Source organism: Antennarius striatus, chromosome 21 (assembly GCF_040054535.1).
Source record: "Antennarius striatus isolate MH-2024 chromosome 21, ASM4005453v1, whole genome shotgun sequence".
Classification (NCBI taxonomy): Eukaryota; Metazoa; Chordata; class Actinopteri; order Lophiiformes; family Antennariidae; genus Antennarius; species Antennarius striatus.
This window is the reverse complement of record NC_090796.1, coordinates 3,310,596-3,337,784: the sequence shown is the minus strand read 5'-3', so window position 1 is coordinate 3,337,784 and position 27,189 is coordinate 3,310,596. Positions and strand designations below refer to the sequence as shown.

The 27,189-nt window shown below is 42.2% G+C and overlaps 1 protein-coding gene across 1 annotated transcript; it reads right to left on the bottom strand.

Moving 5' to 3' along the window:
- Nucleotides 1-399: 399 nt before the first annotated feature.
- Nucleotides 400-25,048, bottom strand: pkd1b (polycystic kidney disease 1b). Its single transcript, XM_068306114.1, is given in 40 exon segments — nucleotides 400-1,317; nucleotides 1,420-1,531; nucleotides 3,465-3,651; nucleotides 3,762-3,908; nucleotides 4,450-4,651; nucleotides 4,753-4,927; nucleotides 5,183-5,383; nucleotides 6,389-6,543; nucleotides 6,618-6,815; nucleotides 6,897-7,099; nucleotides 7,883-8,073; nucleotides 8,152-8,269; nucleotides 8,438-8,834; nucleotides 8,908-9,048; nucleotides 9,394-9,517; nucleotides 9,683-9,893; nucleotides 11,233-11,373; nucleotides 12,214-12,381; nucleotides 12,516-12,711; nucleotides 12,852-13,017; nucleotides 13,207-13,360; nucleotides 13,818-14,501; nucleotides 14,604-14,745; nucleotides 14,965-15,102; nucleotides 15,251-15,401; nucleotides 15,766-15,894; nucleotides 16,045-16,147; nucleotides 16,335-16,617; nucleotides 16,888-17,028; nucleotides 17,512-21,179; nucleotides 21,310-21,446; nucleotides 21,608-21,753; nucleotides 22,023-22,154; nucleotides 22,617-23,378; nucleotides 23,471-23,736; nucleotides 23,820-23,967; nucleotides 24,054-24,172; nucleotides 24,259-24,464; nucleotides 24,566-24,746; nucleotides 25,036-25,048. Coding segments are annotated over 40 exon segments (12,054 nt in total).
- Between the last annotated feature and the right edge of the window lie 2,141 nt (nucleotides 25,049-27,189).

The window sequence follows — 27,189 nt, the reverse complement described above, 5'->3', positions numbered from 1 at the left end:
TTGAACTGCCAGGCAGGAGGCCTAGAGGAAGACCAAAGAGGAGGTTTATGGATGTAATGAGGGAGGACATGGAGGTAGTTGGTGTGAGAGAAGAGGATGCAGAAGACAGGGTTAGATGGAGGCAACTGATTCTCTGTGGTGACCCCTGAAGAGAAAAGCCCAAGGAAGAAGAAGAAGAGTGATGTGATGAATGGAGGGGATTTTGGTGATTATATGAGCTGCTGAGTTGTGAACCAGTTAAAGTTCATGGGAAGATTTGTGAAGGAGACCAAAAATAATCTTTCACTCTGTTTTCCTGACTTGTAAATACCACATCTTTGTGATTACACAAGTTTGAAAAACGTGTTTTGCTGTAAATAAATTAGCAGGATCAAATTTGCATCCAATACAAACATATGGTTAGTCTTGTTCAGTCTCTGATCCTTCAGCAATCCAAGCCTTCCTCTTCACAGGGACTCCATCACTAATACGCCTTCTTACCCCTTCTACACTTAATGGTCTGGTGTTAATACATGCAAGACTTTCACCACCGTTACCACATGCAGCAAGTCCGCCTTGAGCCAATAAGATCCTCTGAGCTGCATCAGCTGAATGAGAGCTCCCAGAATGCCAAGCTCTTCTCCTAGGGAACCTTCCAAATGAAGGAGATCCTGCAGGATGCAAACCATGACTCTCAGACACATGCTTGACACAAGTGTTATTGTTGCTGGATACCTGTCGCTGGAGTGATGCTAATTCTGACTCTGAGTGGGTGCGACATGAATGAGGAGCGATGCAGACTGATGCAGGAGAGATGTAAAGTGTGGTAGGAGTGAAAGAAAATGATGACAGAAGTGACACTCGTGGCTTTGGGTAAAGAAAACTTGTTTTCCTGTTTCTAACATCTTCTGATTCCCTTTCTTCCCCTACTTGTTCCTTGGAATTTGTTCGCCCTCCTAAGGTTGTTGCATGTTTGTCCTTTTTGATGATCCTCCTCTTCTTTCTCAGTGTCTGAGCTTCTTCCAGTTTAATTTCCAGGTTGTGAATCTCCTCGATAACGTGATTGACTTCATCAAAATGAGATAGCATTGTGGTGACACTGGGAAGGAGGCGGTCCAGGTAGGGCTGGACATCAAACCCAGACTCAGGCTCAGACACTGATGAGTCGTCAGACTTCACAGAGAGAGCAGAGGACAGGGGGCGTGGAGATAAAACTGTGGATGACAGGGAAGAAGAATGGGAAGAGGGGAAGGTGGAAGGCAAAGTGGAGAGGATGGATTCTTGTGAAGATCGAGAAGGGGGGATGTCCATTCCTTCAAACTTCACCCTGTGTCTGAACTACAAAGAAAATATGTGAAGTCAGAAGCAGCTATTGACTTGGAATTTTCTCATTGGCTGTGGTCTTCCAATGACACGCACCACTACAAATGCAACAGGTACCTCTTTAGCTTTGGTGAGTCCCATCCACAGTTTGAGTCTCTTGATAAAGAATTCCACCATCTCGTAGTCCTGAGGTTCAGCAGCTGGACGGTACAGCGCCGCTTGCTCTGCCCTTAAAACAAAGCAATAGTTGGGATGAAACCTCCTTTATTAAAAATTAAAAGCTCTTGGAAATATAAATAGTAATAATAATGAATTTACCATAATCATTGGAAAAAAGATGGAATTGCTACATTTTGGCCCCGAAAGTGGGAGGGCAAGAAGCAGATAAAACCATTACAGGACATTACGTTTAGAACCAATGGTGAATGTTTCATGTCACAATACTTGTGGGATGGCTGCCAGTGTGAATGTCAGCTAGCCTAGCATCACTTAAGTCCACACTGAACATCTGATAAGTTATTTGATAGATTTCTCTGGGTGCACAGAAGATGATCCACGATGATTTTACTCATCCTTTGACTTACAGCAAGCCACAGTAAATCCACTGATGTTTGTTAAAACGTTTGGTGATCCCTACGGGCAAACGTGAATTTTTTTGTCAGATAACACTTTCATTTTAGTTACACCCTTATTTCTAATAGCACCCCAACTTAGACATAATTATTCATCCAATTGATTTGTGACATGGTGCCACAATTGTATGGAGCTTATCACTGTTGCCTAGCAGTGAGAGGAGTTCAAATCCCCTTGAGGATCTGGGATTGTCTGTGTGGTGTTGTCATGGCCTCCCCCCTGGTCTTGCAAACGTTCCCCCATCACCAAAACATTACCATGTAGTTGTGCATTAATTTTGATTGCATTTCTCTGTCAAACTTTCTTTGACTTTTTCCACATCATCAGGTTAGCAGAGCCACTGTTCCAACTATTCTCCTGTGTGAAATACAACTAAATACAATAAGAAACTAATCTTGGTGCCCAATAATTGATGCATAGCTCACATAAATTCATATAAATATGTAACAGACATGTTAGATAAATATAATAATTTAACTAGTGGGAACTTGTGGGAATTCCAAGATAAAACAATAATATCAGACTTCATACCAAACATATGAAAACAAATGTATTGGGATTGTAAACCAAGCGCACCCAACGTAGTAGAAAATAAATGTGGTGTCGTAATAACATTGTGTTGGCAAATCATGGATTGCGCTGGGTGGGCACTGCAAAGCCGTAGATGAATGTCAGCAGGTTAACTGGAGAAAGAAAGATAACTAGTGGTGACATTTTCTTCCTCATCGAGGAAGTTTTTCCCTGCCACTGTGGTTTATGCTTGCTCTGGAGGGTTCAGTTGGGTTTCTCTGTCTGTTAAAGCGCTTTGAAATGTCTGTTGCCATGATTAAATGCTATATAAATAAAACTTGATTGATTGATTGATTGATTGATTGATTGATTGATTGATTGATTGATTGATTGATTGATTGATTGATTGATTGATTGATTGATTGGAGGAACTAACGTTAACGCTAACGTTAAAGGAAAAGGCATCTGTCAAAAGAGCAAGTGGAAAAGACATTTTAGAGAAGTGATAGCTCTGTTAGCTGACTACATGAACACAACTGTATGTAGTTACTTAAAGAGCGTTTTTGTCAGATGCCCGAGGAGCATTTTGGACACTACATCGATTGTCTCATTCCAAACGGAAACCATAGCTGGACACTCAGAAATTGTTACCCGTTTCTATTTCGCTCCTGCTGTTTGGACTTTTTTCTCAAAAACATGAAAATTGTTGGAACAGTTATGACACTCTAAAATTATGTTAAGAGGGAGATGCATGTATAGTTATTTATTCTCCTAACAGCCTTACTCTATATTGTTCACGTGATCCCTTCTGGCAGATGCGCCATGATTGGTTGGATGCTTGATTGACAGGTAGTGGGTGGAGTTGGTGACAGTGTGACAGCGTGAGACTTTTCAAGTGAGCTTATTCAAATATATAGGTGGGGATATTAATTAGTATGTCATTATATTTCATGATATATGACATATATTAATGACATGCAACAGAACTGTTACCACACACACTCACATACACGTTGTACCTGTATGTATAGATAAGAACAGCTCCACAGAACCTGGCCAAGAGCCAAACACTCCCCCCCATCAGCAGCAGCCCGTAGAGAGGGCCCAGGTATGGATGGACCTGGCACACTCTTCGGAGAACCGTCCGACCACTCAGCATGGACAACACCGAGACACCCGTCTGACGTAATGACAGGAAACCGTCCACTGATTGAGAGAAGAGCTGGAACAAAGGCAGAAACCTGTCAAATGCATTTTACATTAATGCATTCTTCTTAAATGTAAATGTTTTATCTGTCCGATCTTTCTCCTCATACCACATTTCCAAGGTGAATGCAGAGCAGCAGAAGTATCAGCAGTAGGAAAGTAAGGGCCCATAGCTCCCTCCAAGCTCTCTGCAGCATTCTACCGAAGACTACCCACTTTCGAACAAACCTCAAGGTTCTCAGCAACTGGAACACACACTGACACATCAATGGAAAAGAATTCACATTGAAAAAATTGGTATAATGTAAACTAGAGCTTTACTTCACCTTTAAAGCTTGCAGAGTGAGCAGAATAGCTGCACACTGAGAACATTTCTGTGCCAGAACGGCAGCTCTATGGAAGTGGGTACTGTTGTCTGGGTCTGATCGAAGCTAAATGGCACAGACACAAATAGACTGCAGTCAGTACCTAAATAGCATGAGCCATAACATCTGCTAGACTCAATATAGACTTTTTCATTCATTCTTCTTTCTTAACAGGTCACGGAGTGGCTATAGAGCCTAACATTTCTGACAATGGGCATGATACAAGTATATAACCTGGTATGTTTGTCACTGGGTGACATGAAAGAAAAACAACCAGTCACACTTACATTCATGTCTATATGCAATTTAAAGTCACCAATACTCAATACTGTATGTTTTTGGAGACGGGAGGAAGCCCATGCACACTCCAGGAGAACATACAAACTCCACACATAAAAGCTCCAGGCAGATTTGAACCCACCTACTACAAAGCCAGTGCTATATTTCCTTACCATGGAAACACAAAAAGCAGCTTGGGACAGAAAGCAGATCTGTAGGATAGCCGTCGCCAGAGTCAAGAAGGCCAAGAGAAGCTGAAACCAGTGTTTGCATTGATAAAGATATTTGGAGCGCTCAGCTGCCATCAAACGTAATTCTCCAAACATAATGAGGAGAACGGAGATGAGAAGAAGGACCTGCCGTGTAAAGAAAAAACATTTCAAAGATAAAATGGATCCCATTCTTTGTGAGAAGAAACATATTAACTTCTACTGTTCAAAGGATGAGCGATCGTTACCGTAAGCGCCACCTGCAGATCCAGTCCAGAGAAGGATGAAGGGATGTGAAGTGGACGTATGGAGAGAAGGGGGGTGACTGTCCGCAGCTGTACCCAATGCATTTTTAGGGACACACACACAAATAAACCAGACTGTCTGTGGTAGTGTGTGAAGTCAATAGAAATAGATTTGTACCTGGAATGAAAATGAAATTGAAACCACACAAAAAAAATATTATTCTTGAAATTAAAATGAATGTCCATAAAGCACTGCAGTATTCTATGTCTTAAATAATATAAGCTGAATATTGTGACTTCTGAAAGTCATTATGTTACCTCAATATGTTGCTTGATTTTTGAGAATTTTAATGGACAGCACACCTCATTATTGGAGTTATTCCAATTGACCACAGAAGAATTGAGGTATTAAACATTTAGTTGACCCACTTACTGCTGCGTACTCCAGTCTGCCATGTGCAGATCAGTCAAGAGCTGCTGTGTTGTTGATCTGCTGTCTCCCAGGAAGATGCTCGTCACGGGACGGACCGTTTGTGTGTACTGCAGCCGCGGCAGACCAACAACATGCAATGATGGGCTTTGGTATAGGTGTGGAACCAAGATACGACCGATCCACAGCTCTGCATCAGACCAGCTGAGGGAGAGTCAACATAAGCCCAGGAATGACACTCGATGCACAGAATGATCTTTTTTTACTTCTCTACAGGGGTTCTTCTTTGAACTTGGAAAATTAAATGTGTTTCTATAGCAAATTAATGTACAAAATCAGTCATGCACAGATATCACAGTCATGACATTTTGTTTGTTTTGTTAACAACTTTTATTACTTTTTATCTGAAGAATATGACATACTACATTTTACATTTATCAAAAAGCTCCACCTCCAGCAATTTGGATATTACACTATGCCGCATCTTGAAAATACTCAGCTGATTATGTTTTTTCATCTCCACATCTCCTTTGACTTCAGATCTGCACAGAGCTGAAGTCAAAGGAAAACACAAGAGAATACAGCAAGATTTGATAGATTTTTAATCAGACTGAAAATCAATTAGTGCAATGGTGCACACCGCTGTTATTGATGTTGCACAGTGAATTTATATGTGCACAATAATCTAATTAACCCTAATCTGCATCTGAAAACCATCCATCCATTCTTGTAGACATGATCTATAGCCTCTCATGTGCCTTGCCGGTCACGGGTGTGCTGGAGCCTATCTCAACTGGTTACAGGCGAAAGGTACGATACACCCCAGATGAGACAGCAGCTTATCACTGGTACACGTGAAGGACGAACAACCACACACACTCACACCTATGGACAATTTGGAGTGATCAATGCACCTAAAAAGCATGTTTTTGGAGGTGGGAGGAAAACGGAGAGAAAGAACAGCCACACAGACGTGGTGAGAACATACAAACACCAAACGAGAAGGATTCAAACTTGGAAGCACATGTGCCGCCAATCTGGAAACCATTTTAATGTCAACAACATATACATATATGTTTTTGCCTTTAAAATGGTTTTCAGATTGATTTTCAGATTGGGGGTCACTGCTTCAGGATTTCTCTCCAGTGTGTGTCTGCATTAGTTACCCTGAATTGCTTTGGCGTTAAGGAGGATGAGTGGTGTCCTTACTCTGTGAGTGAGGTGAGGTTATGGACTCCCATGGGTGCTGTGTGAAGGCTGCGTCTGACAGCAGAGTGCAGCAGCCTGCCTTGACTCTGCTCTACACTGTCGTGATAGTTCACCATCAGTAACAGCAGCAGGAATAACAGCTGGCACACACAGTGCTGCAGAAAAGATGGAGAAGTTATTTCACAAAAAAAGAACTAAAACTGCCACAAGTTTGTGTTGTTATTCTCACCCTCATAAGCGATCGCAGAGCCCTGACTTTTCGGGCCTCTTCTATGGCATTTAGCAGCCCATACCCACATGGTGGACGGACGTTTTTGCCTTGCTCTCCGAATGTCCTCACGACAGTAGTCTCCATAGCCAGCTGGTCCTCCACCTCTGGGTCCACAGGCCTCCATAGTGTTGCGTATATTAAGGCCTGCACAAACACCTGGAATAGGTAGATGTGTATAAATTACACAAGTACAAGGAAATATGTTTAACTGGATAAAGAAGACTTGTCTCAGTCCACCTTGAGAGGCTCCAGAAGGAGAGTGGAGGTGATAAAGGCAGAGAGGGACGATATCAGCCACATGAGGACCACCGCTCTGGACAGGACGCTCCCGTAGAGTCCCACCACAGTCAGACAGGCTCCTAGCAACACAGCCACCAGGGGGTAGATCACACGCACTGTCCAGGCTGGGAGCAGCCAGCTGGTCTGACTCCGGGCGACTCCTGAGTTGGAATAGCAACTTATAATCAGAGCAAATCACCAAATACAAATGGAAGAGCCACTTGGTATTTACTCTGTTTTAACCCCACGGTTTAGTACAGTGAAGGTAAATGCATCCTGGGGTTATTGTGACAGTGTTTATGGGATCTCTAGTACAGTAATAAATATAACATAAATTCCGATTACAATTTTATGGCTCCATGTGTTGAAAATGCAGCACTTTAAAAAGTTAGTTGTAAAATTAATGTACATTAAAATACTGTAGTGAAAATTGTGGAAAAAATCTGAAAATACTGGTTATATGATGTAATACCTAAATTAGTGGACAGTACCCCTCAAATCATACATTCATTCACTCATATTGTGGACTGCTTCTACCAGTTTCATGGGTCACAGGGGTTGCTGGAGCCTATCTCAGCAGACTACAGGCATGTTGCCAGCGCATCGCAAAACCACACAAGAGATGAAAAACCACTCACGCACACACTCACCCCAATGGACAATTTAGAACCAACTGATCTACCTGAAGTTCATGTTTTTGGAGAAACTATGCAGATACGTGCTCCGCACAAAACAGGACTCGAACCCAGAACCATCTTACTGTGAGGCAACAGTACTACCCACTGCAGCACCATGCCACCTGGTTTAAATTAATCAATAACCTAAAATAATGTAATATAAAGGGTATTAATTGTTATATTAAAGTGACGGATGAATAGCTTTAGAGCTTTAAAACGCTCTAAAGGTAGAGCTTTTATTGTAACTTTAATATGAAGGTTTAGTACCTATACGTGTGGTGGAGGAGGAGCGGGTGGAGTCAAGAGAAGGGCAAGGCAGGAACGTGCTGGCCATTGAGTCTACGGATAACACAGAGGGACATTTGCTGAGTCCTACTTCATGGAAGGGGGTGCAGGACTGTAGGTCTGCCAGGGACTTATCGTCACTCTGCTCCGTCCAGCTGCTGCAGGAGGAGCTTCTGCACAAAATCACAGGGAGAATTTTAAACAACTCAGTCATGCATTACAAACAATTTATCTGTTTCACAGAAGTTTACCTGCTCGAGAACGAGGAGGTGGTTTTAGGAGAATCTCGACCGCTGTCTGAGTTGCTTTTGGTTGTGTTTTGTTTGTCCTCTGCTACCGCTGCTGCTATAGACATCAGCAGATCTTCCTCTGGAGCGCAAACAATCATAATCAGTGCAGAAAACACATAATATCTCCCCATTTGACCACTGTAGTTTGATGTATTGTAATTTCTTTTCAGGAAGAACACTGTCACTGAGGGCTGAGACCTCAGATAGCATATTTTAAGTTTTTAAGTTGAATTGAGTATTTTCTCACCGGACAGTGTCAGAAGTGTTGTCAGGTTGTGTTTGTGGTCTTGTGTAATTTGTGGCTGGTGACAACTGGAAACATCTTTTGGTGAAGTCTGTATGCAAAGGGGAGTGAGGAGTGGTTTGGGGGAGCCTGTGGAGGAGGGCGAAGCCAGATGGAGCGTCATCAATGCCTTTTTTCTCCTCAGTTGGCGAACTGGACCGAGACCAGATGCAGACTTGCATGCGTTGGGGACTGGGGTCATGTTGATGAGGCATGGACCTCCTGGAAGATTGAGGAGGCTGTCACAGGATGGCCATACTCTCATACTCTCCTCTTGACATGCTGCATCTGCCTGAGGAGCCAATCCGGACGCAGCCCAAAAATCCAGAATACTGGAGTCCACTGCCTTGCTTTCTACTAACTACAGAGAACAGAAGTTATTTGAGACAGGAGGAATATCACTAATTTATGTCATTGTGCATATGTGCTCTCACAGAAGAAGGACTGTCCCGAACAGAGCTGGAGGAATCTGACAGGGACAAGAAATGATTGCCGGAGAGCTCTGATTGGCCAAGGTAGACATCCATCTCCACGGAGTGACAAACAGGAGACGGAGCCAGAATGTCCATCGCTATCTGTGTTTGCACACACAGAAACACATACCGCCTGGGCAATTAGAGAGAAATGGAAACGCTCACTTGTTCTCATACTGAGATAAGACTGTTTGACAGGCAAAGATTGGGCGCACGTCTAACATATCACTCTAATGACATCTAATCAGCAACACACTGAAGGCACAACAGAAAAACACACACACACACACACACACACACACACACAGAACTACTTTTATGAACCTCTTGAAAATAAACAGGTTAGCATATCTAAAGGAAGTCATATCTAACTAATTCAATATGAGAATGTTTTAATGACAGCAGTCACAGGTTTCATACAAGTGGCTTCACTCTGTCTCAGATTACCTGATTACAAGCTTTCTGAAAGATAAAACAGAGGAAACACTGGAGAGGAAACACCAGTACTGCAACAATCATTCCCACGGCAACGGTCTCCAGGTTAACCAGCATCCAGGCCGACACTGCTCCACTGATGACAAAAGGAGACAAATTAGTGTCATCCCGTTAATCCTGGATAATTTAACACTAGATTCTTTTTTTAGAAATTCTAAATATTAATTGTTATGCATTGACTGAAACAATGGATGTTAGATATTTAAATAATCAGAGGAAAATTTTAACTAAATCATCCTACCTCTGGCTCTGTGTGCCAACAGCCCCGTACCACAGAGCTCCCAGCGCAAGGTAGAGGTTTAAAATGAGGGCGCTGCACGTCACCCTCTGACCCCTGGTGAAGCGACTGTGAGCAGGACGCTCCCATAGTGACACCCAAAGGTGGTGTTCAACTAACCCAAACATCAGCTGAGAGGTGAAGACCCGACGGAACTGGGAAAGCTCATCTGGACCTGGTGAAGAAAGAGAGGTTGGATGACATCATCAGGAAAACATCCCATACAGCCGACACATTGCATTATGAATAAAAAGATAATGTATTTGAAATTGCAGGTTGTCCCCTACATATAAACATTATTTGAACAAATGCGTGCCGCTATATCTGACTATTGTCCTGCAATTCCACTTTCTGCCACAACCCCCTCTGAGCAGCACCTCTGCTCCAACACTCGTCTCCCCCCGATGTTGTTGTTTGTTGACTCTTGAGGATCTCAGAGCGTCAGGTGTCGTACCTTTGATACTTTGCTATTTATTTAGGCCAGTGAAGATTTTGGTCGTGGTGACTATCTCTGATAATAACTCTGCCTCTGACCACCAACAACTCCCCCCTCCTCCTTCTCTTCATTCCTAAGTAAATCACATGCTACATGCTACATGCTACAGTACCGTACAGTGGATTGTCAACATCAACATCTAACTCTGGCTGTTGTTGTTGGATGTGCTTATTGAACAACAATAAGCACATCGTATTCAATAACACTTATTGAAGTGTTTTCTTCTTCTCCTCAAGAATTCAATTATAAGAAGCAAATGTTTACTGCATGTGATCTAATCTGAATTGAAAGTCATCATGTGAATCATGATTGATGCTTAGCAGTAGATATTCGAACGATACCTGTGTATTTTAATATAATTATATATTTTTATTCTTATTTATTGTACATTAACATCATATCATAAGATATTTAGTTTTCTAGTTATTTCAAGAGTCCAATATTGGTGGTGTACAGTTCTTAAGTCAAGTAAAATGACGTAAACTTGATTGTGATTTTTCCATGTATTTTTATTTTAAAACCAACATATAATTGAGAATGACTTAACTCGAAATGACCTGTACCTATACAGTATTTTATATTATTTATTATTATTTTTTATGTCCTTTAATTCTGGTAAGTCTTAGGGAATAGTACTTGCAAAGTGAGAGTAGTCATCACATTTAAATGAAATGGAGATTGTAGATTGACATGTCATACGTAATGACTTACAAATAATTCAACATATGAACCTCCTCTCAGAACTAATTTTGCTTTTATGTTGAGGACTACCTATATACCATTTTAAGGGTGGTTTGGTGACTTATTTCTTCCAAAAATATGAAACAACTTTTTATCTCCAACCCTGACACATGAAAAACATGCTGTACTGTACATTTAAATGAAAGTTGACTTTCATTCAGCAAGTCAGCAAGTCCAGAAAAATGCAGCAGTTCTTTCTTGTTGAACATTAAATGTAGTGACCTGAATACATAGATGCGTCCCTTCTGTGTCACTGATATAATATTTAGAAGCTTACATGAGGCAAGAACTTCCTTCTCCACTGTGCCGTTCTTTGGATTTTCCACAGAGAGCCAATCCTCCAGCAGGAAGAAGAACATGTGGTCTGTCTGAGGGTCCCAAACCACCACATGATGAACGTACCAGGATGGGTCCAGACCTACATTCACATCATGATGCTTAGTAGTATAGAGAGACAATCTGGACCTAAATGATAAGGTTTTACTTTATTACAGTGTAGATCTACATGACTTCAGTTATTATTTAGGAATATCCTATCCAGCAGAAAAACCGGGTCTGTTGCTATCCAGGAGCATCAGCTTTATAGACATACCCCCATTATGTCAATGCAGTGAATGTTTTAACGAAAACCATGTAGATATTGTTAAAGTAAAAATGTGCTACCGTGAAGATTATATGCAGTATGTCCAGTTTTCTGTTAACCCACTGAAACAGTTTTGGAATTGTATAAATTTGGCAAGACTGGAATTAAAACCTGCCAGATTAATCACTGATAAATCAGATAATTATTAGGACAATATGATCCCTTCTAAAGTAACCATTTAATATTTTGAACCTTGACTAAATGATCAAACCTAATCCAACCCTGGCCTCTACATTAAGATAAGAGAATTGGTATTACCTGTAATTTTCACAACACATAAACTAAAGAGGAATTATGACACTGAATGTTTCTGAGAGGGTTTCTGTTCAACTCCCAGACCAGACATTCATTGAATTACTCAACAACACCTGACAACTCTTATACTAATGTCCAAATTTGTAAAAACTTAAATGCAAGTATGACAGCACTGATTTGCTTTGACAATCATTGAGGTCTTGTATTTTAATGTTATACTTTAGAGAAAATCCTGATCATTGAATCAATTGTGGAAAGTACAACTTGTTAATGTCAGCAACACATTTGTGAAACAAATGTCACCAATCCTAGATTGATTTTCATATTTATATGTGAAGATTTCATGCAGTATTCTTGAACCTGTGTTATCGTGCCAGATGCGAATTTTCCAAATTTCGCCCAGGTTGTCGTCCGTCTCCAAGTGAAACTGGTCCAGGTTGCCTCTTAGAAAGGCTCCATCCCTCTGCAGATGACGAGACCCGCTCTTGTTCACGCCATACAGACTGATGCCAACATGTGCTGTGGTGCCTGGTAGAATAAATCAAAGCATTAATCATCTCTATCATTTATATCTAGAAGATTCATGGTCAAAATAAAACATTTTCCCTATAACCTTATCTTCAATTTTACATCCACACTGTCCTGTCTTATCTTTGGATCACCTGCTCCTCGCCTCCGGCCAGTTTTGACCAACACCCTGTAGTGATACAGCCCTGGTCGTCCACACAGGGGAACCTGGCCCAGTCTCAGGCTGTCCAAGTGGTCCAGTTTATAGGCGATAAGGCCCAGCACCAGATGGATCAGAACAAGCACAGCACACACTATCGCCACCACCATATTACGCACGGGACCGCCTGACTGAGAAGACAACACAGTGATGGAAGTGATGATGAATGCCTTAATTTTTTTTAATGAAAAAATATGTTTGAAAAATCGTTTAGATATTTATTATGATTTATATAAAATTATATGTATTAATGTGCTCCTTCGTTGCGTACTGGTGGCAGCAGGACCACGGCCCCAGGATGGATGAACATGCTGGCTCCAAACATGGTGAGGTGCTGGGTGAGGCAGCGCGCTTCACTGAGGGTGCTGCCCTCCAGCGGCCGCAGACCCTCACTGCTCCAGCGACCCTCTTTCACACTGAAATACCGGCACAGAGAGCTAAAGGCGCACACTGACACACGGACAGGACCTCCGTCGACCAAACAGGAGGACAAGCTGACAGAAATAGGCTTGTCTGTCCCTTGTAAACTGGGTTGAAGAAACAGATCAGATTCGGAAACATTTATTTATTTGTCTGAATAATAAATTAAATAAAACACAGTTATATAGAAAACAGCTGTGACTCACAGTGGTGACAGAAAGATGGCATCCATCATGGAGGTGTTCCGAGCTGAGAGATTGAGAGCCCACTCTCTCACTAGGGAATCCTTGGAGGCATCAGTCTGTGGTAGCATAGAGCTCACTTCTATCCTCACATGTCCAAGACTCACAGGACTACCTCCTAGGTGTCCAGAATACAGATTGAAAGCAGCATTTTTCATTTAGAATTCATGCAAAAATCCAGATAGACAGTAGGAATAAGGAATAATTAGGCAAGCACTGCATGGCCAACTTTAACAATCACCCTGACACTTTGAAATGTGGACAAAAACTTAGCACAACTCTCACAATCTCTGTTAATTACAAATGAAAATGTCATCTTTGGCGGCAGATAGGTGCTGAAGTTCAAAACTTTCAATTGTATTCTAATTATTACATGTATTATAAGATAGAAACCTACAGTACATCCAGATAAATATGATTATATTCTCACCATGATGAAATTAGACCAGCAAGCAAAGCTCCCCCAGTAAAATATATGAATTAATACGGATAGATATTGTCATGAGCATAATCTCAAAATTTTAGATCGATAAAAACTAGGCTAGGTCCAGAAAATGATGTGTCAGCTACTGTACCTTGGCCGAGGCTGAAGTTGAAGGAGATGTATAAACCGGCCTTTTCATCAAGTCCATCTACTGGTTTGACCGTGAGGTTCAAGCTCCCATCATTGGGCAGAGTTACAGTGAGACAGGTGGTGTTCCCAGTTAATCCATCTCCACTGTCAGTGTCCAGCCCCACTGGCTGTTTGTTTGGCAGATTGACCCGTATGCCCTGTTCAGGATCTAGGCCCTGGATGTTTATAGGCTTCCCCTGAGGTGTAGTGAGCTCCATGGCAACCAGAGTGGTGGAAATTGGTGGGTCAGCAGCCATCAGCAAAGAGTTGTCTCTCAAATCCGCATCCATATCAAACAGCACCTGTGTAACCTCTGACCTCTGACTCTTCAGGTGAGCAGTTAGGGAGGCGGGGATAAGGAACTGACATGGGGGAGAATTCTTTAATTCACCAGTCGATAAGGACTGAAAGGTTTGGTTTTGGTTCGACCGGTGAGTGCAGAGGAGGTTTGAGGGGTCTCCGTGGAAGCCTGCTGTATTGATGTAAGGGGTAGACAGCAAAAGGGGTGCCTCACTGTGAACATGAGATCTCATTAGACAGCGCATCAGGGCCCCCGTGTGACCCAGTGCTGACACAGCAGGGCTTGAGGAGGCTGGGCGAGAAGCGGAAGCACTGAGGGTTTCTGACAAAGCAGCTAGGGTGTTGCCTGTAGACACAAAGAAATAAAATGATGATTCATTCACATGTTGAGTTAAGTGCACAATACAGATGAGACTGCTTAATGGAGGACATAAAGGTCGACCAGCACCTATGATGTTCAGAATGTTCCTTCCTGTTTCAACGGTTTCAACACCAGGACCCATCTGTTCCTCCATGACATGGATCATCTTCCCCACTGTTTGCAGAACCTTTTCCTGGCAGTTTTCACTTACCATTTCCCTGGGAACAGCCTTAATAACACAGATATGAGCATTCTTTCATTTAATAAAAATGCTTGAAAGATTGAAGATGATGTGATTTTTGGAAATTATGAAGTTATGTTCTGGTGGAAAAGATTGAATGTTGGTACCAAAGTAAAAAAAACAACAACAACCCTCTTTTCTTTTCAAGTTTGAGGTTGAATTGTTTTTTTTTTAAATGATGAGGGAATAAACTAGCTGATTACTTACAGTAGACAGTAACAATGCAGAGCTTATCTGCTCAACATCTAGCATGGAGGACAAAGGCAGAGAGATGAGGGCTTCGGTCACCGTTTTCCGGATCTCCCTTCTGTCCATGAGCTCCTCGGCTGTCTGCTCCAGCTCCATCTGCAGGTTCAAAGTCATTAAACCACAATCTCTGCATATCCAGACCTATCCAGTCTGACGAATGGACTGGGCTTGACAAAATTAATTGTGTTCTTTGTGAAGTTTCATTTCACACACTGGCAAATGAGGTGCAATGCAGGTATACAACCTGATTCAGTTGACTGGTGAGGGCAATGGAATAAGAGATGATCTCTTGAGGGTTGCCATGTTGGACTAAAGTCCACAACTCAGTCTTGATCTTTTTTCTGAGCCACTGACTGGTAACTTCATTCCTCACCGGACTTTTAACTGATAGTTTTCTGTAGACAGAATAAAATAACAATCATAGTCAGTATTGTCATGCTTAACTTTGACTACAACATAAACTTATGTGAAGGTATAAAATTCAAAAAACAATAACTCTAAGCCGAAACCCTAACATTTAGCCCATTCTGTAACCATCTGTGCCCCCCCCAAAGAAATATGAACAAAATAAATATTTAGAAAAAACACAGTGTTTGAAAGAGAAACAGATGGAAGGATCTAAACTATGCTCTTAAGGGAGATATTCAAGATTTTTTTGTCTTTTACAAAACTGGCCAAAACAATCCAATGATGTAATAAGATCAGATCAATTTTCAAGGTGGTAGGATTAAGCAAACCATCCATCATGATCACCATTACCTGTTTAAAGCAATGACCTTTGCCTCAAGATGGTTTTCAACCAACAATAGAATTCTGATAACTGTCAGATTTCTTTCTGGACCAGGACTCCCCATTGGAACCAGGCTCCCAAACGATGAACGAGTTCCTCTACAGACGTAAATTAATAAATTAAACATAACTTTTTTTGACAGAAAGGAAGTTCAGTTTGTAGTTTTTTCATTCATGTTTTTCTTTAAATTAAGGTCATGCCAGTGCGTTTTTATCTGTTAGTATTTGCATGTTGAGTCCTGCATTTACCTATACAGAGTGAGCAGAGGGCAAATCATGCCAACAACTTGGCATGGTGCTACCTGTAAGGTGTAGATTAACTGAGAGGTCCTGTTTTCATCATCTTGCCACCCTGATAAAAGAAAACATATCGTCTCATCAAAGCAAAAGATTTGCCACATTTTCACCATATATTGCCACACACACACACACACACACACACACACACACACACACACACACACACACACACACACACACACACACACACACACACACACACACAATCAAAAGGACTTTGACATGTACCAAAGCATTACCTGAGCAGTTGTAGGTGACGACTGTATTAAGCAGATGTGTATCTGACTGTAGACTGAGATCACACATGCCTCCATATGGAGGACTAACAGGTAGTACCATCAGGCTGGCGCTGCCCCTCTGCCTTCTATCATGCTGGGACACATTGACAGTGAAGGTGTACCTGTGGCCAGCCTGCAGGACACCTGAATGCACCACAAACTTTGAAGAGTTGCTCCCTGTGGAGATGGTGACCCCATTAAGGTCAAGGCCTATGCCATTCTCGTCCACAGCGTCCCATTTGTACTATAAAAAGCCAAAGAAGGGAAACACTAACAATTATCGTGACTGTTCGATTGTCTGTGAACAATCTTATATTTTTGTTACAAATTATAAATAATTGTATTTATGCAATTAAAACTGAAAATAGATCAAACTGTCCAATTACAAGTTAATAGCATCTTATCTATGATTACTTCTTGAAACCACTATTTTACAAAAAGCTTTTTAACAAAACTCAATGAAGATTCACTTGTTAAAACAAATGTCTGTGACTGTTAATATCGAAGTTGTTACCTGAGCCTGGTGGCCACACTGCCCACATTGCCCAGAGAGGACGATGGGGGTGGTGTAACTCACATGATACGGTGTTGACAGGGTGGAGCAGGATATACATTCCACGGTCACAGGAAGCACAGGAGCATCGTACACAGTCACCTAAAGATCGGAGACATAAGTATATACTGCATGATATGACATTGTAGTAGTGTGTCTATCTTAGTCTCCAAAACTATTTAGAGCTGGCAAAATCAAACATTTGTGAAAGTTAATTTTGAAGTTATAAAATACAAATTTGTCAAATGGAGGCAAATTATCAGTAATGCTCACTGTCTGGTTGACAGAGACGGGATTCCTCCTTGCTTTGTGAACAGTCAGAGTGAAAACATAGACGGTGTCTGGGTGCATTTGTGTGCCGAGTATAACCAGTCTACTGCTGTTATAACTGATGGGCTGCTGGAGAACAGGACTCTTGGTGGAGTTCTGAAAATGTAAACAACCAGATATTGGTGAGAAGTTAATAACATAAATCTATTGCCATGATTTTATGGCACATAATAGAATTAATCCTTTTATTAGAATATTTTACTTATTTTTTATCCTGAATTTACACATCATTGCTTATAATCAGGAAAACTTTACCAGTGTCATTACGGCCCAGTGATACTGCAGGGCATCTTCTGTTCCTGGGTCTTTATCTGGGTCTTGGGAGGCAGATCCATCCAGGATGAGGTCAGTCAGTCTTGGCCAGATTCTGTGTGAGCCTCCCCTGATGAAAGCTACTAGCTGGGAGTGAACAACAGTCAAGGTGGTTCTTTGCTGGACAAATAGAGGAGTTCCCTTGAGGAAAACTGTGAAAACCAGGCAATACTGTCCAATGTCCAGAGTATGCTTTGGGAGTAAAAGATTAGGTGAAGCTACATTGACTTGATTTCCAAGACTGACTTCATTGGGGAAGTACTTGGAGTTGGTATTAGTACAATTGGGTTCTCTCAGTATTTTCCATAAATACATAGTTTTGTAAGCAGAGCAATTATTGTCAATGCTTGCTTCAAAGAAACTTGGTTGAGACTTGAAGATAGTCGATGGGCTCTGGATTAGAAAAGCTTGAGGGCTGGGACACCGGAGCTCCTCCACATCTATGTACAGCTGGGTAAACGCATGGCTGACACTGTTGAGAACTTTCAACATAATTCTGTATTTTCCAGGAATTTGATAAGTATGATTGATTGTGCTTAAGTCTGTCATTAAAACTTCGGTGGAATCTCCAAAGTCCCAGAAGAATTTGAGGTTACTTCCTCCATTTACAAGAGCAGAAAACATGACATCATGTCCAACAAATATTCTTTCAGACTGATGAACAAGCTTGATCCTCTCCACAGGCCATTCAACTGTCACAGAACCATTTTGTGTCTTAGAGCAGACTCCGTTTGTGACTGTCACACTAACAGACAATGGACCACTCTGTGGTGGAGTATAGATGACCTCTTGTCCCATTATCCATGTGGGCTCAGACCCAGCCACATGAAACATCCAGGTGTAGTTTACAGAAAGTCCATTTTCAATGTCTGCCTTGAACTTGGTTTCTTTCAGAGCTTCAATAGCAGCAGAACAGCAGTTTAAAAGCTGCAAACCTTGAATATTCTCACGCACAACAATCCTTGTAGAGGTCTCTGCAGTGCTAACCTGGTTCCAAGCTTTCAATGTCACAACGTGCATTCCTGTTGGAAGGTTTGAGGTATTGAACTGCCTATCAAGAATGGCCTGACTATAAACCCAGTCCTTGTTTCTAAACGTTATCACGAAGCTTCCATTGCTTCCACTTGAGATTGTTGCACTAAAACTGATCTGTTCTCCTGTGCATGAAGAATATTTAGAGATATTCAGTATTAGATCACTGATTGCATCCTGGACCGTAACACTATGTGAAACCATCTTCCAGTTTATCCCATTAGAGACGTTCAAAGACACCTGATAGATGCCTGCACATGGAAAGGAGTAGAAAATGTTTTGCTTTGTAATGTTAAAAGCTTCAGCTTTAATCCGGCTTACTTTCCAGTTCCAGTTCAGGTCGCTACCCTTCAATATGATCCCATTGAGTGGAACAACATTGCCTGTGGTGATATAAAATGGATAGGTCTTCCCCTCAATTTCAAAGTCCACTTCTTCAACCTCCTCCTGTACGTTAAACTCTTTAGTGACATTGCTCTGCCCAAGGACATTCTGAACTGAAACTTTAACAAGACAATGACCCACACTTGTAAAGGTGTGGAGAAGAAAGGGTTCATTTGTCTGCAGGGGTGAAAGATCAGATTTTACATACCAAAAATACTGCAGGTCTGACCCAGTAATCACAGAGACAGACATATTTACTACTCTCCCCAATTCCACAATGTTTGATTGTGCTGCTATGTTTGCATGTGTTACTTGTTGAACTGCTAATAAAGTAGCACTGCTGGTGGTCTCACCCAACTTGTTCGATGCTGTCAGATGGACAAAAATCTCACCAGGAGTTTCAGCAAACAAATGAAAAATCTCCCCCTCACCTGTAATTTGTTGGTTTATTCCACTCTTTGTAGCAAGCCAATGATAGGTGACATTGGAACCCTTGACAAGTGATGCGACAAACTGCAGTTCCTCTTCGGTCGGTACATATTTCATGTTAGTCAGGCTCTGACATTTAATTTGAAGACCCTCTAATCGTTCAAATACCTCAATTAAAACAGCTGCCTCCTCTGTGGTGGCAAAATCCTGTGCTACAACCCTCACTTTATGCATTCCTGGTTTGAGGAAAGTAAATCTGAACTCTGAAGTCCCTTGTTTGGTTGAGGCCATGCCATCCACAGTCCAGTAGAAGTTGGTGCTACTGACAGCACCACTGATTGCTGAGATATGAGTTTCTTCTCCTACTACAGCATATGGCTGACTGGTGTGAAGCACAAGATCTGAAACATGAGATAAAACATTCACCTTAAGCGTCACAGAATCATGGCTAACAGCGTTAAATGCGGTGGCAGTGACCATGAACTGGCCAGTGGAGGTGAAGACGTGTGAAACGTTTTGACTCTGCTCCACTGCAGAACCATCTCCAAAGTCCCACAACACTGACACATTGCTGCCAATACAACTCACAACCCAAAAGGATATCGAGGTGTTTACCATTAGTGTGTCACTTTGACTACCATATCCTACAGAAAGTTTACTGACTGGGTTTTGAATGGTAATACTAACTTTAGCTATTTGGTTGCTGACCTTGTTACTTGCCGTCACTGACACTTCTTCAATTCCTTCATCTTTAAAGATAAAACACTTCTGAGTATTTTTTGTCCTGGTAATAAGACTAGTGGAGCTACTGATCCAGTTCAACTCGTAACTGGTCATCTGCCTTGGGAAAACTATCCCTCTGAAGCATACCTCATCTCCCACCGCCACTACTTCCTGGGATGCGTCCGCTGTTATGTTTATTATTTCTGTTTCAACACAGATGGTTGTGTTAAATGAGACATATGTAACAGAACTAGATACAGTCAAACTAAGATGAAAAATCCCATTATTTTTAAATTTGTGCATGGCTGTTGATCGTCCGCGCACCAAAATCGGAGGTGAGCCATCTCCCATCAACCAATGGAAATCCAGTGTGGATATGTTTCCATTCACCAAAGCACAAAACTGCACATCTCTTCCACCTATAACACACCCTGTTGGAAGGATTGTGCTCACAGACAATTTATAGACTTCTACACTGACAGATTGATGAGCTTGGCTGATAGAATTCCAGACAGTTACATCTACTGTATAATTCCCTGGTGATTTATAAATGTGGGAGATTGAACAATCTGTGAGGTTTGTCTGCAGGCATCCATCACCAAAGTCAAAATTCCAAATGAGATTACTTCCGGCAGTCACTGAAGCTCTGAAAACTGTAGCAGAGTTTAGTTCCTTGGGTCCACCGCAGCAAACTGTGATTCCAGATATCTTCTCGATAACTTCCACCATGACCCATGTGGTCAGAACTGTGAGAGTGTTGTTTGCACAAACTGTGATATTATAAACACCAGCAGATTCAAAGGTATGGCTGACTTTACAGAGGGTGTCTGAGATAACTTCAGAGCCATCACCAAAATTCCATGTGTAGACAACATTGTTGGAAGGTTCTGTGGAAGTTTTAAGAAATAGGGTTTGTTTGACAAGGGGAATAGGAGGGGAAAAGGAAACAAAGAGGTGATTTAATTCAGGGCAAACCCTTATCTTAATGGAAGAGTCAGTGCTGTCATATTGGTTTGAGACTTGGACATGAAGTGTATAGTCATCTGGATAAAAAAGCAAAACACAAAAAAATTGTGGGGATAGTAAGTACAAAGCATTTTATACATTACACATTATTAATGAAATATAAAATACATTTGTTTAGCACTTTTAAGTTTTGGAGGTTGTGTTTACCTGGAATGGAATACATGTAATTCACTGTGTCCTGGATGTAAACCTGCTTCTCTTGTCCCTCCATAAACCATTCCATCCCCTGACATGGGGCTGGCTGAGCATGGATCACTTTACTACTGCCATCCCCAAAATCCCATCTACACGACACATATCATGTGGACACATAGAATAGTTTTATATAAAGAAGCACATAAGCAATTTTCAATAAATAGCCTCAAGTGACGGAAACAGCATAACCCAAAGTGTTGATTTGGTTTTCTATGGATTTTGTTTTTTTAAGATAAATGCATTGCTTTACCTGAAGACGACCGGCAGGGAGATGTCCACTTTGACCCTGACGGTATAGAGGTGTGTTGCATCTACTGCCACGACATTCCTGAACAGCAGGAACTCTGGCTCAACCAATTTGATCATTTCATCAGCTGTCAGGAGGATCTGCTGACTCTGGGAGCTCACAGGGTTGGAAGCTGTTACCTAGCAGAAGATTAGCTAGATACTTTATTCTCTTTGTCGGACCGGCTGATCGATATGGTTATGAAGTGACCAAGTGATGAAGTTATGTGATTGATGGTGCTGGTTGAATGTTTCCTCAATGGAATCATGCACTTCTAAAATAAAGTATTTATTTTATGGTTATATATTCTACTTTCATTGATATTTGTCTTAGCAACTATTATTTCAGAGATAAAAAAGACAGACAAAAATAACCATACCTTCAGTTTATACTCAGCAGGCCTCTTGAAAACAATGCTGTAAGATTCCCCTTCATGGGAAAACTTGCCCAGGTTGTCAATCACCCATGTGAATTTTACAGAGGAACCGCTTTCCACTTCAGCTGTAAATGACTAAAAGGTAAGAACAATATTTCTTCATGTTATTTGAAATAATAATAATAATATTACTGTATCTCTAATAAATATTACAAAAAGTAGGTGCTCATATATGTATATTGACCTCAGTGAAGGCTCACACTAATGTTTTTGTTTATAGTGCAAGCATCAACCATGTTCACTATCTTAACATGTGAACACTTCTCCTTAAATCTAACACTGAAGTTTGTTTTCAAGGTTAAAATTCAAATTGCAATTCTTCAGAAAAAAGAAATGGACTGCTTAATTTTCATTGCCATCCCTGTAATCTAGAGCCACAGTGGTATCACTGTATGTAAAATCCATCCATCTTCTTCAGTTTATCAGTAGTCGGGTTGTATATAAAATGTATATATGTATATAAAATGTTTGGGTTTTTTTCATAAAAATTTAACTATGTTAAATATTTTTCATAATTCTATATTTTAGAATCCTCACCTGTGGAGTTTCTACGAGCATCCTTGGACATCCATGCGGCTTGATACTAAGCCCTGTCACTGCTTCATAACCCCAAACCCTCAGACTCATGCTCTGAGACCTCACTGCATCCGTCACACTGATGTTCAGTAATTCAGAGCCCACTGAAGGCAACATCAGAGTTACAGAGGAGAACCAGAACTCAGGGGAATCTCTCTCACAGCCAGACCAAAACTGAGTCAACTCTTCCGGGCAAAATGGAAAGAAGGGGACTCCACTCTGAAGAACGGGGCCCGACCATGAGCTCCTGGCTTTCTGGCCAGACAGGACCTTGATGACAATAAGTGTCTCGACATTGGTTTGCAAATGAATCTGATTCTTTTCATCTGGCATGGGGTGGATGACTTCAATCCCAGGTTTAGATCTTGAACCAGCAGGGTCAGTTGTCAGGGGGAGGACATCTGGAGCTGTGGTTGTCTCTTGGGGGGTGAAGTCAAAGTTGTCATCATACTCGTTACCTCTTTGGTGATTATCCATATACAGCATCTTCAGATCACACACCACCTCATCCACCCACTGGACATCAGGGGGCACAAAGGTGAGGCCTCCCTCCCACCAGCCTCCCCACTCTGCCCCCATAAGAGACAGGTAACTCTGGCGCCAAGCGGAATTTATAGAGGTACCACTGGTCAGACAATGCAGGAAATTTCCAGGTTTGCGGGTGTGCTGTATAGATACTATATCATCAGGGAATACCATGATGGCTCGATCTGGAAGAAGCAGCTGTCAGAAGGAAAAATAGGAAACTCATACAGAAATAATTTGTATTCCAACTTCATAATGAATGCAGCAAAAATTAAATGTAATCAACCTACACTTAGAGTATTTAACTCAGAGCCTGGGTTTATTCTCAGAGGCATGTCTGCCACCAGGTGGTAGAAAGGTGGAACTGCTGTGTATCTGGGAGGTAAAGCAAATCCACGGGCCGCTGCTGCAGAGTCGTAGGGGCTGCAGGGACTGGTGTTGCCCACACAGGCCTCCAGTAGGTGGCACCAGTACTGCCCCACTCTGCAGCCCCCTGTGGTGTTACACAGTGGGACTGCCGAGCAGCAGCTGAATGGATTAATCAAAGAGCTGCAACCTGAGGAGCAAAGAGATTGTTTCCTCCTGTGCAGAACCAATAGGAGGTTTCAGAAAACTTCCACAGCCACTTTTGTAGTGTACCTGGAGGTATGAGATGGTGGTTGGGGTTGCAGTAGGGTCGTAGGATTTGTACACGGGCCACAGAGGACTCTGGGCTTGGCTGGACCACTAGTTCTACTGATAACAGCTGACCCGCATGACTGAACCACATTCCTGGGAACAGCAGCATCTGTTTGTCAAGAAAAAGAAATGAGTGTCAGTATTATAGACTTGTTACCTTTCCAAACAAATATTTCAACACGTCACCTGACTGACCTCCACTCTGACCTGTCCGATGTCTGGCACCATGGAAATGGTCTGAATCTGGGTCTGAGTGTAGACGCCGGTCATGTGAGCCAATCCGGTCACGTAAAAATCCACAGTGGGTAAAGACTCTGCAAGAAGAGACGTCAAACACATCTCTGCTTTCTGTCAACACTTTAACAAATGTTTAATATTCATGTGTTCCTTCTTGTCTCACCGGTAACTTCCTTTTCACAGAGGAACATGTGATGTCCAGCACAATGAGCCTTCCTCCATTGTCCAAGTGTCCCCAATGCCATCTGAGTGCAAACCCCCAGACCCTCATGGGCTCCAGCCCCCGATGCAGGACTCACTGGTTCCCCTACCTGGTCAGATCCTCCTCCATCCCTTGACCCCTTCATCCACACCCAGACCATGTTCTTTCTGAGCCAACGTGAAAACAAATGAGGAAAGACATTTTAATAAATGATAGCATACAAAATCACATAGAAGGAGATATTTTAAAGACTATTTTCTAAACTCACACTGGGAAGGAGGAATGGATGAAGCTTTGTAGCTCTTGGCTATCTGAAGATGCCAGATCTCCTCCTGGAGTTTCTCTGCATGAATCTTCTGCCTCAGGCCACGATGATGTCACTTCAGACAGCCAATAGCATCGCCAGCTGCCCGGGTTGATCTGACCACCTTTTGGACACCGAGTGTCCTCTGATAAGAATGGAAGATATAGAAACGAGATGTCAGAGTCAGTTCCAAGAGTAAGAGCTAGACATATGCATTTAGAGTAATTTGACTGCCTTCTTCTTCTTCTTGTTCGACTTCCTTCGAGATATGTTGGTGAAGAAGGAATCGAAGGTTCTCGATAGGTCATCAATATTTCTTAAACTAAAGCGCATTTTCTCGCCATGGGGCTCATTCCAGACAAGGGAAAACGTCTCCCTCCTCCCAACCTCGTTGACAAGAATTCGACGTGGTTTTCCTTCTTAGGTTGGTGCACCGCGCTGCTTCATAATAGATTAAACCACAGGCTGGCAACCATTGTTTGGTTCATTGGTTATCACGTTTCAAAATATGCAAATTACAAGTACGCTAAACTTGATCGGGAAATGTAGGAGTACATGAGACTCCATCCCAACAAATTTCAGGAAAAGGAAAATAAGACTTTTGCAGAAATCATCGAGCCATTCCATCCTGTACGCTAAATTTCTGTGGCTGGTGGTGGAAGAGGAAGAAAGATGGAAAACATTTGCAGAATGTCCAACTGATCTGTGTTTTCTGTATCTGAAATCTTTTGTCATTTATTGTGTGAAATATAGTCTTCTTCTTCTTCTTCTTACATCACACGTGACACCTGCCGGTCTATGAAAGACCTGGAGATCGTGGAGTTAAAGACAAGTGCTTCCACAGGAAATCAGAGGTCTACTGAAATCCTCAAGTCCAAAAGAATGGCTTTAGCCGACCTGTTGGATACTAAAGAACAGGGTGCACTGATCCGATCTAGTGTGCAAAACATCACCGAGATGGATGCTCCCTCTAGCTTCTTCTTCAGCCTGGAAAAGAAGCATGGACAGACCAACGTGATCCACTCCATGCTGTCTGACACAGGACAGGAGCTGACAGAGCCCGGGCAGATCAGAAAGCGAGCTGTGAGTTTTTATTCATCTTTGTATGACAGTGAATACCGAGAAAACCAGCCACTGTTAGAGGAGTTCTGTGCAGAGCTACCTCAGGTCTCCACGGAGACAAATTCACAACTCGACCGGCCACTGGAGTTAGAGGAACTCCACACTGCCCTGCAGAACATGCAGGGATGACGATCTCCGGGTATTGATGGTCTGACGGTCAAATTTTATAAAGCCTTCTGGGACATTCTAGCACGTGATATGCTAGAAGTGTTTAACGATAGTCTGGCCTCAGGCTCTTTGCCACTGTCCTGCCGGAGGGCGGTCGTTGCCCTCCTGCCTAAAAAAGGCAATCTGCAGGACATCAAGAACTGGCGCCCTGTGTCACTGCTCTGCACGGATTACAAGATTATGTCCAAGGCTTTGGCTACCAGGCTGAGGGAAGCTATGGAGCAGGTCATCCACCGGGATCAAACCTACTGTGTGCCCGGCAGGTCCATGGCAGACAATGTCTACCTAATTCGAGATGTTTTGGAGGTTTCCAGATCATTGGGTATAAATGCTGGTCTCGTTTCATTAGATCAGGAAAAGGCATTTGACCGTGTTGAGAACAGCTTCCTCTGGGAAACTATGGAGAAGTTTGGGTTCAGTGCCATGTTTATTGCCAAGATCCGGGTGTTGTACAGTGACGTTGAGAGTACACTGAAGTTTAATGGCAGTTTGTGTGCCCCCTTCAGGGTGCATCGGGGCATCTGGCAGGGCTGTGCTCTGTCTGGGACGCTCTATGCACTTTCTCTGGAACTCCTCCTCTGTAAAATCCGCAAAAGCATCGACGGTTTGATTTTACCTGGTGTTAGAGAGAGCATTCTTTTATCTGCTTATGCTGATGATGTTGTTGTTCTTATCAAAAACCAAAGGGATGTTGATGTTTTGGTGGATTTGACAAACTCATTCAATGTTTTAACTGGAATGAGTAAACTGGAGCAAAAGTGAAGCCCTTGCTGTTGGCGAGTGGCATGGCAACCTCCCGGTTCTTCCTCAAAACTTGTGTTGGAAGACTGATGGTCTCAAATATCTCGGTGTGTACCTGGGAAATGCGACAACAACCAGGAAGAACTGGGAGGGTGTCATTGAAAAATATAAGGGAAACTTAAAAAATGGAAATGGTTGCTCCCCAGAATGTCGTACAGAGGTCGAGTTTTAGTGATAAACAACCTGGTGGGCTCACAGCTATGGCACCGCTTGGCCTGTATGGACCCTCCATCAGGGTTTCTAGCCAAAATCCAGACCAAACTTGTTAACTTTCCTGGTATGGGCTGCATTGGGTGCCTCAAGGAGTGCTGTTTTTGTCAAGAGATGAGGGGAGACAGGGCCTCATCCACCTGGCTAGTAGAACAGCCACGTTCATATTACAGTTCATCAAGCAGTTTCTGACCGGACCAGCGGATCTGACGTGGAGAGAGGTGGCCAGCTGCATATTCAAACGGGTGAGTAACTTGGACCTGGATGCTGCTCTGTTTTTAATGGAT